This window comes from Chiloscyllium punctatum, chromosome 39 (genome assembly GCF_047496795.1).
Source record: "Chiloscyllium punctatum isolate Juve2018m chromosome 39, sChiPun1.3, whole genome shotgun sequence".
NCBI classification, from domain to species: domain Eukaryota; kingdom Metazoa; phylum Chordata; class Chondrichthyes; order Orectolobiformes; family Hemiscylliidae; genus Chiloscyllium; species Chiloscyllium punctatum.
Genome location: NC_092777.1, coordinates 53,019,661 through 53,033,797, shown reverse-complemented (window position 1 = coordinate 53,033,797; position 14,137 = coordinate 53,019,661). Strand labels below are relative to the sequence as shown.

Sequence of the window (14,137 nt, the reverse complement as noted above, 5' to 3'; positions counted from 1 at the left end):
TTTGTCAGCATTCTAAATTATATTAGAAAAATTGATAAAGGAAAAGGTGCTGAATTGCTATAATAACATGAGCTAATGTAATTCAGATTATTATTTGTTACATGGAGGGTAAATCGTGACATAGACTGATCGAGCCAAATGGTCTGTTTGAGTTTTGTGATGTCTATATATTTCTAGGAGAACAAAACATGTTATTAGCAAAATTAGATATCTGAACAAAGAGTAGCTTTTCACAAGTGCTGCCATAACCTGCTAAGTTGCATAACCATTTCCAACATTTTCCTTTTGAATCAAGGATGGATCTTGGTTTTAATCATTAATTTCTGTAATTATTATTTTTTCTGTAAACTATCCAAGGTGTTAAAAAAAATCTATCAATACATCCAGATATTCCAAGTTATGTCCTCAAATAACTTAGTCGATTTTGTTTTGATGGGATCAATAACTACTTTAATATTTTAAGGGATTAGCTCATAGAGGTGTTTGTCCTGCCTTTGAAAACTAAGCAATACAAATACAAGTTTATATCTTACCCCAGTAGATTATCTCTCATCCTCCAGACCCCTATTATTAGGCAACAGACAGTATTAAATATACTCATTCATTTTTAGATCTTCAAAAAAATCAATATAAGATCAATGGAATTCAAAGTTTAGGCTCAATGCTATTTTGTGCATGGAAAACCATGGAAGGATGAGAGCATAAAGACGGCCATTGATAAAAAGAATGCCATTTAAATTTATTTCTAAAAATAAGTATCATTTTCCAAGGGGATCAGTATGATTAATGTACCATTTAGGTACTACCACACTCCCATACTTAATTGCTCCAACTAAACTCCTATTAATGTACCACAATTTTCCTGCAACTAAGCTGCCAATTCAAAATCAAAATGTTCACTCTCCAAACATTTACACCAGTCTTGCACATTTGAGTGTTGTTTGGAGCACATATAGTGAAGCTCACCGTAATGAGCAACTACCTATTTTCTAGAACTTGCAATGCTATCAAACATAATTGATAAAACATAATGGATAATACTATTATGAAAAGGCTTCCAAAGAAGGGCAAAAGTAATTTTCAAAAAGTTGCTTCTGATAGTATATTTGGCTAACATATCAGAAAAAATGTATACTTTGCAAATTGTAAGACTATTATTTCGAGTGTGGACCTAAAAATAGGAAAGTGATGTAGGTGGCAGGATATGTTTTTAATCAGCATCCCCGCAAGACACTACATACTTCCATGTTAATCAGAGTAACTTGCAGACTTCTTTCACATTTTTTCAATTAAAAAAAATTGAGAAACCTGTTCACACCTTAGAAAAATATATGACATTGTGGAATGACCTCTAATCAGTGGTCCATACTGAATAGCTAATCTCAGTCAAGGAAGTGGTAAGACACCACAAACAGTGGTGTGCGGATTGAACATAAATTGGGGTCCTACTTACGTGCAAACATCTAGCAAGTGTCAATCGTGTTTGCTTATGTGTAAATCGCGCTTGGTTCCAATCTCCTCTGCATGTTTTATATAGTAAAGTATCACGCTAACAGCGAAGGCTTGCCCTTTGTAGGAAAGATACTGGAGGCCCCTCAAAAACCATCTGCAGTTATCTTTCAAGCTCAAGTTTAGCATATACTCTGCTCAAAGTAGTGTTTAAAAGTTATGGAAACATGGTTCACAGAGTGACGCAGCACTTGAAGTAAGATGCCCTTACTTGATCTATAATATTTACTCTTGTTAGCTAATATTGTGATTGGATTCAATAATGCACATATTTAAAATATTCCAGTAAAAAGAAAATAAACCATTAAGTAATGTAAAGAATGTAATTCATGAACTGGCTATTGCATTACTAACTCAATGTTTTTATAGACACTACTTACAAGAGAAAATTAAATACATTGGCTAAGTTTCAAACAATTTGAACAACAGAAGAATTAAAGAGAAAGCAATAGATTGGAATAGGAGTGTATAAAACAGAGAGTACATATTAAAGATATGCACAGAGATAATAGTAGAAAAGTAGTAAGTAGTAGTAAAGTAGTATGCCAAGTAGTAATAGAAAATTAAACCTTTGAAGAATGAATAATCAATTTAAAATTCAGATTCTGATAAAACTTACAATACGTTCTTATGTGAGGGGTTATTGGTTTCAAATCATAGTTAAGTCCTCAATTTGAAAAACTGACAGCAAAATAGTATACAGCAAACCTTTCGCCAAAAAATATGCTTTACAAGAATGCTCAAGTTATATCCTCAACTGGTCACCATTGTGTAACAGAGCACTGCAAAAGTAACCACACAATTACTAACTCTAATCGTAATCTTTGGCAAAACAAAAATAGACAATAGAGAATAGGTGCAGGAGCAGGCCATTCTGCCCTTCAAGCCAACACCATCATTCATTATGATCATGGTTGATCATCCTCAATCAGTATTCTGTTCCTGCCTTATCCCCATAACCCTTGATTCCACTACCCTTAAGAGCTCTACCTAACTCTTTCTTGAAAGTATCCAGAGACTTGGCCTCCACTGCTTTGTGGGGCAGAGCATTCCATACATCCACCACTCTCTGGGTGAAGAAGTTTCTCCTCACCTCTGTTCGAAATGGCCCACCCCTTTTTTTAAACTGTGTCCTCTGGTTTGGGACTCACCCATCAGCGGAAACACGCTTCCTGCCTCCAGAATGTCCAATCCTTTAATCCTTTAATCAGGGCATGAATTTGGTTTAACAATGAATTGCTGCTCTGCTTTAGAGCTGGGAAGAAAAAGCTTTTTTCAAGTGCTTTGAAACATGAAAAGGAGAAAAAGAGTTGCATGTTCCTTAATCTCAATAAAGATAATTTTAATATCTATACATTTCATATTTTCCTACACCTCATTTTCAGTTAAATGGTGTACAATTTAATTTATAAGAGGGAAAGAGTGACTATTTTTGAGGGGTAATCACTTATTTTATTATTTTCTTTACAGTAACAGACATTTAGCATTCCCTCCGGTTTAAGTAAGCATTTGTACAGTCATCTACAGAAGCTCTGATTTTATTCACTCCAACTACGAAACAGACTAATATTCCAAGAGGAAATTGCATACTAAAGTTCTTACTGCCTCAAAGCCCTTGGCCTCAGCTGTTAATTCACGGATATGTGTTTTTCCTCATGGAGGCAGGGAACCGTGAGAAAGAAATTTGCTGCAGTCCAAGGCTCACCTGATATTAGTCCTCAGGCCTCACTTATACTATATCAGTAAGTTGCTGGGTATCCCCAGGCAGCTTGCCAGTAAAGAGACTTCCAATGTAAGACCACTGCAGCTGATACACTATAAGGCACTGAATTCCCACTTGTAGCATAGAGTCTGTTCTCCAGAGTGAAATGTCAGCATAAGATACAGCTGAAACAGCAGTGTCAAGGATCATTAGGAAATAAAGCAGCAGCTAATTCCTGGCCCTAGATCTCTCGGGCAAAAAAAATGAAATGCTGCATCCTAATGCACTGATATACTGTCCTGAGGGTAAAATTTGCAAATGATGTACACATCTGACCACATCCCCAAAGGTAATCCATTTTGTTGTCAATGGTACATGTTAAATGCAATGGCTAAACCAATTGCATTATCACTAGTAAATTTCCAATATTTCAGCCATTTCCTATCTGAAGGTTTCCACCACACTGCCTTTCACCTGCAACATTTTAAAGACCAAGTATATAGCCTCTAAGACAGTACTAAAACAATATAATTTCAAATGACCTTGGATCAAAAATGATTAGGAATTAATTAAATATTTAGTGAATATCATTATATAACTTGAACTAAAAGAAATAGATAAATATATATAATATTTATTGAATGAAATGCATGCAAGTCTAGTTGTGGCTTGTCAGTTATGAATTAATGCCTCTCAGCATTGGAGCAATATAAATTAAAAGACCTGCAAGATCATCAGCTCCACAGTGCCACTTAATGTATGCAACATAAATAAAGGACAATTAATCAAAACATTAAAGAATCCATAAAGTTCACAGCAGCTCACACCAAAATATACAAACTAAACCAATGGTCCTTGTTCTCTTATTAACCACACAATCTCCACAATAATGAATTGCATTCTCCAAAGCTGATGAAAGGTCAACTCAGATTACATTAGAAGCATTTTCAAATTCACTCAACATTTTGAAGAGATTTTGACATTGATTGTGTGGATAGATGAGTTTTATTACCACACAATTTCAATTCTGGTCACCCTGCTATAGGGAGGATATTATTAAAGTGGAAAGGGCACAATAAAAAGAGTTACAAGGATGTTAGAGACTGGAAGGCATGAGTTATAAGGAGAGGCCTGGTAGGCTGGGACTTTTTTTTCCTGCAGAGCAGGAGGCTGAGGGATAACCTTATAGAGGTTTAGACAATCACGAAGGTCATAGATAAGGTGAAAAGCCAAGTCTTTCCCCAGGTTAGGGGAATCTAAAACTTGCAAGCATAGGTTTAAGGTGAGAGGGGAAAGATTTAAAAGGGACCAGAGGGGCGACCTTATCACACAGAAGGTTGTGCGTGTGTGGAATGAGCTGCCAGAGGAAGTAATGGATGTAGTACAATTGCAACATTTAAAAGACATTCGAACAGGTACACGGATAGGAAAGGTCTAGATGGATCTGGGCCAAACGTGGGCAAATGGAATAACTTCAGTTTAGGAAACCTGGTTAGCATGGATGGGTTGGGCTGAATGGCCTGTGTCCGTGCTGTATACTCTATAATAAATATACATACTACGTTCAAATTTTTTGTCCCTGTCACTGCACTGGAACAATGATTAAGTAATTAATATAGCATTTATTAGGCTGAAAACTAAGTTGCACGTAAGAATTGTATTTAATGTAGTGAAATGATTCAAGGCACTCCATGGGACTGCAAACAGATGAAAATTGACAAACCCAAATTATCCAAATATATCGTACAAACTAGGAATGTAGAGGCAAAAGGTTGGGAAGAGGTTTGAGAGGCAAATAGGATGAATGACTTAAGCTGTTGTGATAGATGAGGCTTTTCAAGGTACATAACAATGTGGTAAGGTACTAGAGGTCAGGAAAGGAACTCAAAGGCATGGTTATGATGACTTTTTGACAGTGCTTTCCAAATTAAATCAACTCAATACAATACAATACATCAGACACAATGGAACATCAGCTGCAATAGCAGAAAAAAAACTAAAACTTGCCCAAAACCATGAAAAAGGCAGAATTAGTGGAGTTCACACTTAATGAACTAATATGCCATTCTAGGAAAGCAGAAACCACATTAAAATTCCCACATACCACACCACATGAAAGCAAAGGATCCTCAGAATGAAGAGATATGCAATTCTTAGTTATAAAACTATAAAGAGGAGCATGTTGTGTTACAAATTACCTAGTAAAAATGTTTTAAAGCCATCCAATGATTATTTAGCTTCCAAAACTTGCTTTTAAAACAACATGCTAAAGTAGAATTAAACCTTTCAACTTGATGATGTTGGCCATCCAAACAAAATCCCTTGATTGCTCTGTGCTTTCTGAACATAAATGCTTAAAAGAGTTACCATCAAGGCCAGGTAACCCATTTCAACATTGACAAATAATTTCTCTATAAGCATCCTAATTTTTTTCAGTACAGCCAACTATTCATACCAATTAAAGTTATTAATACATCCCATATACAACAGATGTAAAATGTAATAGTCTGACATACTGTGATGTCTGTCTCAAACAAGTTGAAACACAGCCTCTATTGTGCCCTTCACAATATGGTTCTTACAGAACTCTCAGATAAAACGTTAATGCGTCACAAATGTAATGCTCACAAATCAATGATTTAACTTTCTTTTTAAGAAATTAAGGAAGACTTATACCAAAGAGAAACTGCAACTTCAGTTGTTACTGATGATAACTTGGATCTAAAAGCTTGCTTCACCCATTAAATGTTCTAGTAATTAGTTCAAAAACAATGATGTTCATTATTTAAAGTAAGGTGTAACTCCATTCTTGGCAAGTTATAAAGTTAAAGAGTGTAGTGCTGGAAAAGCACAGCCAGTTAACCAGCATCTGAGGAGCAGGAGAATGAAGTTTTCAAGCATAAGCCTTCATCAGTAATCAGCTCATTCAAGTCAATTCTCCTGCTCCTCAGATGCTGCCTGGCCAGCTGGGCTTTTCCAGCACCATATTCTTTGACTCTGATCTCCAGCATCTGCAGACCTTACTTATTTTAGAACTTGGAAAAAGTAAGGTTAACTCTTGATTTAGTGCAAGATTTAACCTCTTCTCCCACAACTCCCCCATCCCTCCTAAAACAAAGATTATTTTTCATTTTGTAAGCCTACAAAAGTTATAATTATGGTAATAATTAAAACGATCATTTATATATCCATAATTTTATTCACGTATTTTATATTGTTACCAAAATTACAGACATAAGCAAATGTATGTACTAATACGAAGACTAAACAGGCATCTTAATAGTCACCGATGTGATTATCTAAAAAGGAAAAGGATTTCCTGGAATATATTTAAACTTACCAACACCACTTTCAGTATTCAGCACCATCGTTCCAGAATCTATGGCTCCGAATAATGTGTAAATGAGGAATATTTCAATGAAGGAGACAAAGCTGAAACCTAAGCTGGTGAAAAGAGATCTAAAAATTCTTAGCACAGCTCAAATAGTTAATAGCAGGTGGGGCTTACCAGTACCTACATTTCATGGGCCAATCCTGAACATCTATATTACTTCGTGTATTTTAAGTCTACTGCGTAACAACATCAAAACACCAATTGACTGTCAGTTAGATAGCTATATATGGAGGCAGCAAACTTTATTTGCAGCCAGCACTCTTGAGAAAGGCACACCCTCCTTATGCAGCTGAGCTGGCGACCTTCCTGTATGTTTAACTAAGAAATGACTCAATGAGCTTGGCATTCCCAGGCTCATACACGTACTTGCAAAAAGACAATTCAAGACGCGTTTCAAAATAACACAGACACACCAACGTGCAAACACAAGTTACAGCAGGTCCTAGTAACAGCATATAACTGATATATTTGAGGGTGCTTTTATTAACATACGGACATAGGAATTTGGAGCATGAATAGGCCATTTGACCTCTCAAGCCTACTCGATTTGACATGGCTGATTTGATTGTAGCCTCTCTTGTCTTACCTTAACCTTTATACTTCCTTAAGGTCAGTCAAAAATTTATCTAACTCAGCCTTAAAAATGTTAGATAATCATGCTTTCACTACTCTGAGGAATAGAATTCCACAAAACACAACCCTCAGAGAAAGAAAATCTTTCAAGTCTTGAATGAATTTTCTTTCCTAATTCTAGCCTATCCCAGTACATCCTTTCAGGAGACCCTATCTTCCTCAGGGTCCGATGATTCAGAGACTGCAAACACATTTTATTTCATGGAAATGCAAGGAAATAGCTTGAAATCCTTTTTTTTTGTTTTACCTTCCCTTTGTAAGCAAATGCTGATTTTAAACTGCATCCAAAACTGCAATTCACTTCTCCAACATACATTATTTAAAACCTTGTTCTGTAAATTTCTGTGACTCTAGATTCGAGATAAGCTTCCAAATCCACATTCACACCCCCACTAAGAACCCCAATTTCCATCTGTACAATACCACCTACCTTTACCCATCTCAGGTCACCTGCCTTTCTTACCTCTCAGTTTGATGATACTAATGCACTCCTGACTGATCTCCCCATTCCCCCATAAACTCAAGATCATTCAAAACTCCACTACCCATGTCTTAATTCACAGCAAGCGCAATTTCTGTCACCCCTGTGCTTATTGATCTAACTTGGAATATGGTGAAACAACATCTGGTTTTGAGAACTTTCAACTTGACTTCAAACCTCTCACCGTCTTGCTCCCTCCTTCATCTTCATGATTGCTTCTAGTACCACATCCCTCCATGATATCTCTACTCCATTAATCTTGGCCTCTTGTATGTCTCAAATTTACTTGCTCCACTTAATTGTTTAGGCCTTCTCTACACAATACAGCTCAGCCTCCCAACTTCAGTTTCTTCTTTACTCCCCCCTCAAAATCTACCTTTTTGATCAAGCTTTTCGATAACGCTCCTAAACTGTGCCTTGGGACATTTTGTTGCATTAGAAGGCACTACATAAAGTTGTTTTTCTAAGCTGCAGAACGATGAACATTTATAGTTCTTTGTTTAAATGTCCTTGCCCTCTTTGATTCACACTGAACCTTCTACACCACACCCATTCCTTCATTCCAAATTATTTTCATCTCTGGAACATAATCTACCTACACCTCTCCCACCCTCAATTTTGATTAACTCTAACACATCTCCATGAAATTTGACTGCTCCAATGGTCTCAACAAGGTCTCCACCTCCAAAAACTCCAGTGCTATACATCAAACATCCAATCCACTGCCCAAGTAAATCAAGCACAGTTTTCAAACTAATTTTCAAACCACAATCTGCCCTTCTACACATTGCATGTTTCTTGCAATTTCTTTTAATGCAGTACCTGTGGGGCTGGGAAAACAGACACTCTGATTTTCACTAAAAGCATAGTTTCATCCCCCAGTGTAAGAGTTTGGATTGAAAACTTTGCAATTGCTCTCTACAGCTCTAGAAAATTGTACCTCATCTTAATGTGTCTTCAAGCCAAGTTTCAGCCCATCGATTCATGGAACAGGGTGGAAAACAGCTGATTCCATTGTATGACAACTCTTTTTGTAGTACATCAAACCACGACGCTTTATTTTCTCCACCTACCACTCAATAACTAACCTTTATTCTCCAAGAGGAATTTCAGCATATTGTCATGTAACCCGAAATAATTTTTGCTAAGTCATAAAAGAATGAAAACTTTTGATAACTGAGCACAAAATAAGAAAATTCAACTGATCTCTCATCAAAACTCCATATATACCTGACGCTAGCCCTCAGTGCTCTGCTTAGATAGCATTCGAATATTTGCAGTTTTTCCCTTATCAATGTTGATTTTTGCAGATTTCTTGCATTATCTGCAATACTCAGCTTGTGCTTCAAGAGAATTATCTGCTGAATCAACTCTGTAAATGTTCTGACTTTGAGCGTACAAGGCACAAGTTAAGTAATGAACAATAGCTTACATCAGATTGAGTTGAAAGGCTGCAATTTAAAAGAGTTCAGACAATCTCAAACAGCAAGCAATGCTCGGTTAATAAAATATTTTCTAAAAATTAAATTCTTTCACTGGCATATTATAATACAATAAAGTTATTTTAATAAAGTGATCATGCCTGTAGGAACTTTGGTGCATTTGCAAAGTGCTGAATGATGATGAAAACACAATACTGACAGAATAGGGAACAAGAAATAATATTAGATATTTTAATCAACCTGTTCAGACATATTATGACATACCTCTGAAACAGGTGGGACTTGAACCTGAGTCTTGTAACCCTGAGGTAGGAGTATCGGTACTGTACCACAAGAGCCCACTAAAGAGAGATGGAGATAGAGTCTCGTGTCTAGATGTTTTCCAATCAACCTATTCAGACTCCTGGAGCAGGTAGGACTTGAACCTGGAATTTCTGGTCGGAATACTACCATTGTACCACAAAAGCCCCTTAAATTTATATGGTGTAGATATTGTCTGGGCAATTTGTTCAGACATGTTACAACACTCTTCTGAGCCAGGTAGGACTTGAACCTGGGCCTCTTGGTTCAAAGTTAGGGACACCACATGAGCTCCTCCACAGACTTCAACACAGCATACAATCATGTGCCACATAATTGGCCTGTCAGCAAAATCAAAGCCATGGAATAAAAAGGGGCAGTGGAAGCATTGATGTAAAATTGCGCAAGTGACAAGAAACAATTGTTTTTCAAATTGGTGCAAGAAGAAAAGTGTTCCTCAGCAGTCAAAACTTACACCATTGCTTCACTTGATCTAAACGAATGAACTCAATTTCAGCATGCAGGCAGGGCATAAGTTTTTAAAAATTCAGATAACATGAAACTCAGAAATAGAGATGGACTTCAAAAGGACATAGGAGAGCTGATGGAATGGCTGGGCACACAGCAAATGAAATTAAACAGAAAAGCGTGAAACGATAGGATAAGGGGAGGATCTGGGCAGTTAATGGCTTAATGGGCCGAATGGCCTCTTTCTGCACTGCAGGGATTCTATGATCTGCTTTGGTTGGAAAAATACAGGCAGCAATATGAAGTAAAATAATTCAGTTCTGAAAGGGTGTAACAGATGAACCGAGGCAGAAATGTTGAAGGTGAAAGGGCAAGTTAGGTGGTTAATAAGACAGACCAGGGTATTGGGCTTCATAAATAGCAATGAGTTGCTCAAGCAAGGAGTTTATGGCAAACTTTTATAAAATTCTAGTTCAGCCTCAAGTGAAATGTTATGTACAATTCAAAGACCACATTTTAAGGAAAATGTGAAGCCATGAGAGTGCACAGAAACATTCATGATAATAATTTCAGGGAAGAGGAGCTTCAGTTACATGTATCTGTACTGGGAAATGTGAGGCTATTCTCATTAGAGAAGGAAACTCAAACACTAATATTTGATATAAATGTTCAAAATAACGAAGAGCCTTTACAGAAGAGATAGGGAGAAACCCAAAGACACTAGTTTCAGTTTATTGTGGCATTAGAAAACCATTTTTACACTGAAAATGGTTAATTCCCTGCCTGAGAGCATGGAGGTAGATTCAAACAAGCCCTTCAAAAATTAATCAGATAATTATTTGAAAAGAAAAATTGTATGTTTGTAGGGAAAAGGTGAGGTAATAAGGCTAAGAGAGCTGGCATACACACAAAGGACCAAATGGCCTTCCTCTGCAATGTCATAGTATGAGCCAGAGTCAAATGTCAAAAAACCTGAGCCATGTAATTCTGCGAAGGTAGAAAAATCAATCCCTGTCAATGACAAGAGACAGCAGACCCTTAGAGGTGTTGAGCACAGGGAACAGGCCAGTCGCACTCTATTAATGGAAGAGGTTTCTGTGCAGTTGTCCCACTCAGAATCAATAGCCAATTGGGCTATCTACATCTAATATAACTGAGCAGAACGAATTGTTATTTGATTTGTAAAACGCACCTGAAAATTGCATCAGGCCAGTTTGCTGCACATAAGGATCAGCTGAGATGATCACAGTCACTCAATTTTCAACCACCGACTGCCTGTGTTGGCTGGTGTTTAAACAGTGCTTTGCACAACCACTGAGTGTTTCACTGCCAATGAAGTACTTCCTTTAAGTGCAGCCATGCTGTAATATAGGAAAGGCAGAATTCTGCGCTCTGCAAGCTCCCATTAACAGCACTGAGCAAAGGACCAGATCATCCATTTTGATGCTCCTGATTGAGGGATAATATTGGACAATACACAATATTGGATAACATTGGATAACTCCCACAACCCTCTTCAAAATAGAAAGATGGCATATATTTAAATCTACCTGAACAGACAGAAGGGGCTCAGAGTTTGCAGTAATTCTTTAGAGTTGCACAGGAGAGGTCAGCTTTGATTTTGTGTTCAAGTCCGAAAGCAGGGTCAGAACCCGGGGCTTTAGGAGTCAGTGGCAAAAATGCAAACAACTAAGCCACGGCTCATATGTACGAAATTATACCAAACAATTAAAAATGGTCCTCTGAATTTTAATTATTTCAACATTGTCAGTTAGATGAACATATAAAAGCATCAACACTGTTTCAATTAAAAACCTAAGAACTGTTTATTTCCCTTATCAATTCTGATGAAATACATATAAATTAAAAACAACCCATTTTTCTTTACAACTGCTATATAATCATAGAATTTCCTGTTTTTCTTTTAGAAATTCTAAGTGGCTTTTTCAGACTGACAGCATGTTTCCTGGAAAGATTGTCATCGAAATGAGTGCATCACTTAAAATCATACACTGACAGCAATGTAACCAAGCAGCTTGCATATTCCACATCTAGGGTGCAAGGATGGTATTAAATTATAGCATATACCGTAAACAAATACCAATAAAAGGAAGGACACAGTCTGCAATTCTCTACGCACATACAACAGTGTGTAACATTTACAGGCACTCCTTGATTTACGAACATCCAACTTTCAAACACATATACTTAGGAACACAATCTCATAAGGGATGTAATTTTACAGACCTGACATATAATATTTCCTCTACTTACGAATGCTCCTTTATATTGTCCCGCAATGTGCTCCAACTTACGTACAAATAGACTTGCAAATAGTCTCCAAAAAGGAACCATTTGCAATCCAGAGACTGCCTGTACAACATAACTAAATTTCCCAAAGGACTTCATTGGCACATTACCAAACGAGTTTGATGGTCAGAAGAGATACGAAGACCAAAAGCTTGGCTAAAGTTGTAGGTTTTAAAGAGTGTCAAAAAGGATGGAAGAAAGGCAGAAAGGCAAGTCCAGTCCTTCGGGCCTTCACACAGCTGCTAAGTGATTAAAATGAGAGATTCTCAAAAGGCCAGGTTTGAAGAGTACTAATATTGTCAGGTTGTATGCTTCGAGGAGATTATAGAAATAGGTAGTTATGATACTATACAGCCATTTAGGCCTATGCTTGTTAAATTTTAACAGAATAAGAGGGAAGCTAATTAAGATACACAAGATGCTAAAGGGGATTAACCAAGTAATCATGGAGCAGATATGTCCCCTTGTGAGGCAATCTAGAAAAAGAGGACAGAGTTTTAGGCTGAAGGCTGGCACATCTAAAACTAAGATGAGGAGGAACTGCTTCTTTCAAAGGGTTGTGAATCTATGGAATTCAATAGTGCGGAATGCAGTGATTGATGGGACACCACATAAATTTAAATAGAAGGTATTCAAATTTTTTTGTGAGAAACAAGTTAAAATGTTATGAGGATTAGGCAGAAAAAGAGAGGTAAGGCCAAGATGAGGTCAACCAGGATCACTGTCATTGGGTGGAGCAGGCTCAAGAAGCTGAATAGCCTATTCCTACTCCGAGTTCTTCTGAGAAGGATTTGATTTTTGAAACAGAACACGGTTTACTTGGAGTCTTGATAGGTCAAGACATGCAGGGGCAAATGCTGACAGCAGTTTACAATGTTTAAGTTTATGAAGAACAAAACATGGGCGACCGGCCATTGGAACAGTCAAATCCAAAAGTAACAGAAGCAAGCGATTCAGCTTTGAGTAGGTTGAGGTGAGGTGGAATCAAACACTGTTACAGAGATGAAATAGCTGAAAATGTGCTGCTGGAAAAGCGCAGCAGGTCAGGCAGCATTCAAGGAACAGGAGAATCGACGTTTCGGGCAGCAGCCCTTCTTCAGCTTTTCCAGCAACACATTTTCAGCTCTGATCTCCAGCATCTGCAGTCCTCACTTTCTCCACAGAGATGAAATAGCCAATCTCAGTGATAACAATGTTGTGCATTCAGAAACTCACTTCACTCCCAAACAAAGAACAAAAGAAGGATCTACAAAGAGATTTTAAAAGATACACTTAACATTGTAATTGGAGGTTTCCAGTTCAAACGTAGACTGGGTAGGTGGGTGCACAGCAAATTTTACTTTGGAAACTCTGTTAAATGCTGCCTTTGTTGGAGCTTTTAGGGCAGTCAGATTACAATTTTAACAGTAGATTCCAGGCAGAAACAAAGACTGAAATTTGGTGCTTTCTGAAAGTGGGCTAATAGGTCATATAAGGATTTCTAGTCCTGCAACATCTCCTCAAAGTGGAAAGCATTTTTGGAAAAGAAAACATTTCCAACTAAATTAATTCTAGATCTTTGAATGAGAAAGAAAATTGCCTGGCCTTGATGGAAACTGGGGGCAGGGATGGGGGGTGGGGAATAAGGGTAGGGGTAGCAGATGTGACCCAATGACCGACAGCCAGTGTTTGTGAGGTGGTGTCCTAAAGGAAGGATTATCAGGAATAATTACAAGGGACAAAAAGTCATTGCACCGGTTAGGTTTTTTCCTTACTCTTGACACAATTGCACTGCTATCATGGAATGCAAAGCAAATTCCTTACATTAGTAAACAAGGCATCATTCACCTGCTTCACACAGCTTTGCCCTGTAAATTGAATTATGTTGCTCGTGTCATTTTTGAGGGGCTGAAAAAGGT

At 37.4% G+C, this 14,137-nt stretch overlaps 1 protein-coding gene across 3 annotated transcripts in view; it reads right to left on the bottom strand.

Annotated features, from left to right (window-relative positions):
* The window catches only part of cyth1b (cytohesin 1b), a 225,759-nt gene that overhangs the window by 107,282 nt on the left and 104,340 nt on the right, over positions 1–14,137 (bottom strand). Inside the window, exon 1 of one of the 3 annotated variants that reach the window (XM_072558715.1) lies at positions 6,552–6,682. The exons of the other annotated variants lie outside the window; for them this stretch is intronic. Coding sequence (XP_072414816.1) covers positions 6,552–6,579 — 28 coding nt within the window. The 5' untranslated portion in view covers positions 6,580–6,682. Of the gene's footprint in view, positions 1–6,551; positions 6,683–14,137 lie in introns of those variants that run through there. 3 annotated transcript variants of the gene reach the window in all.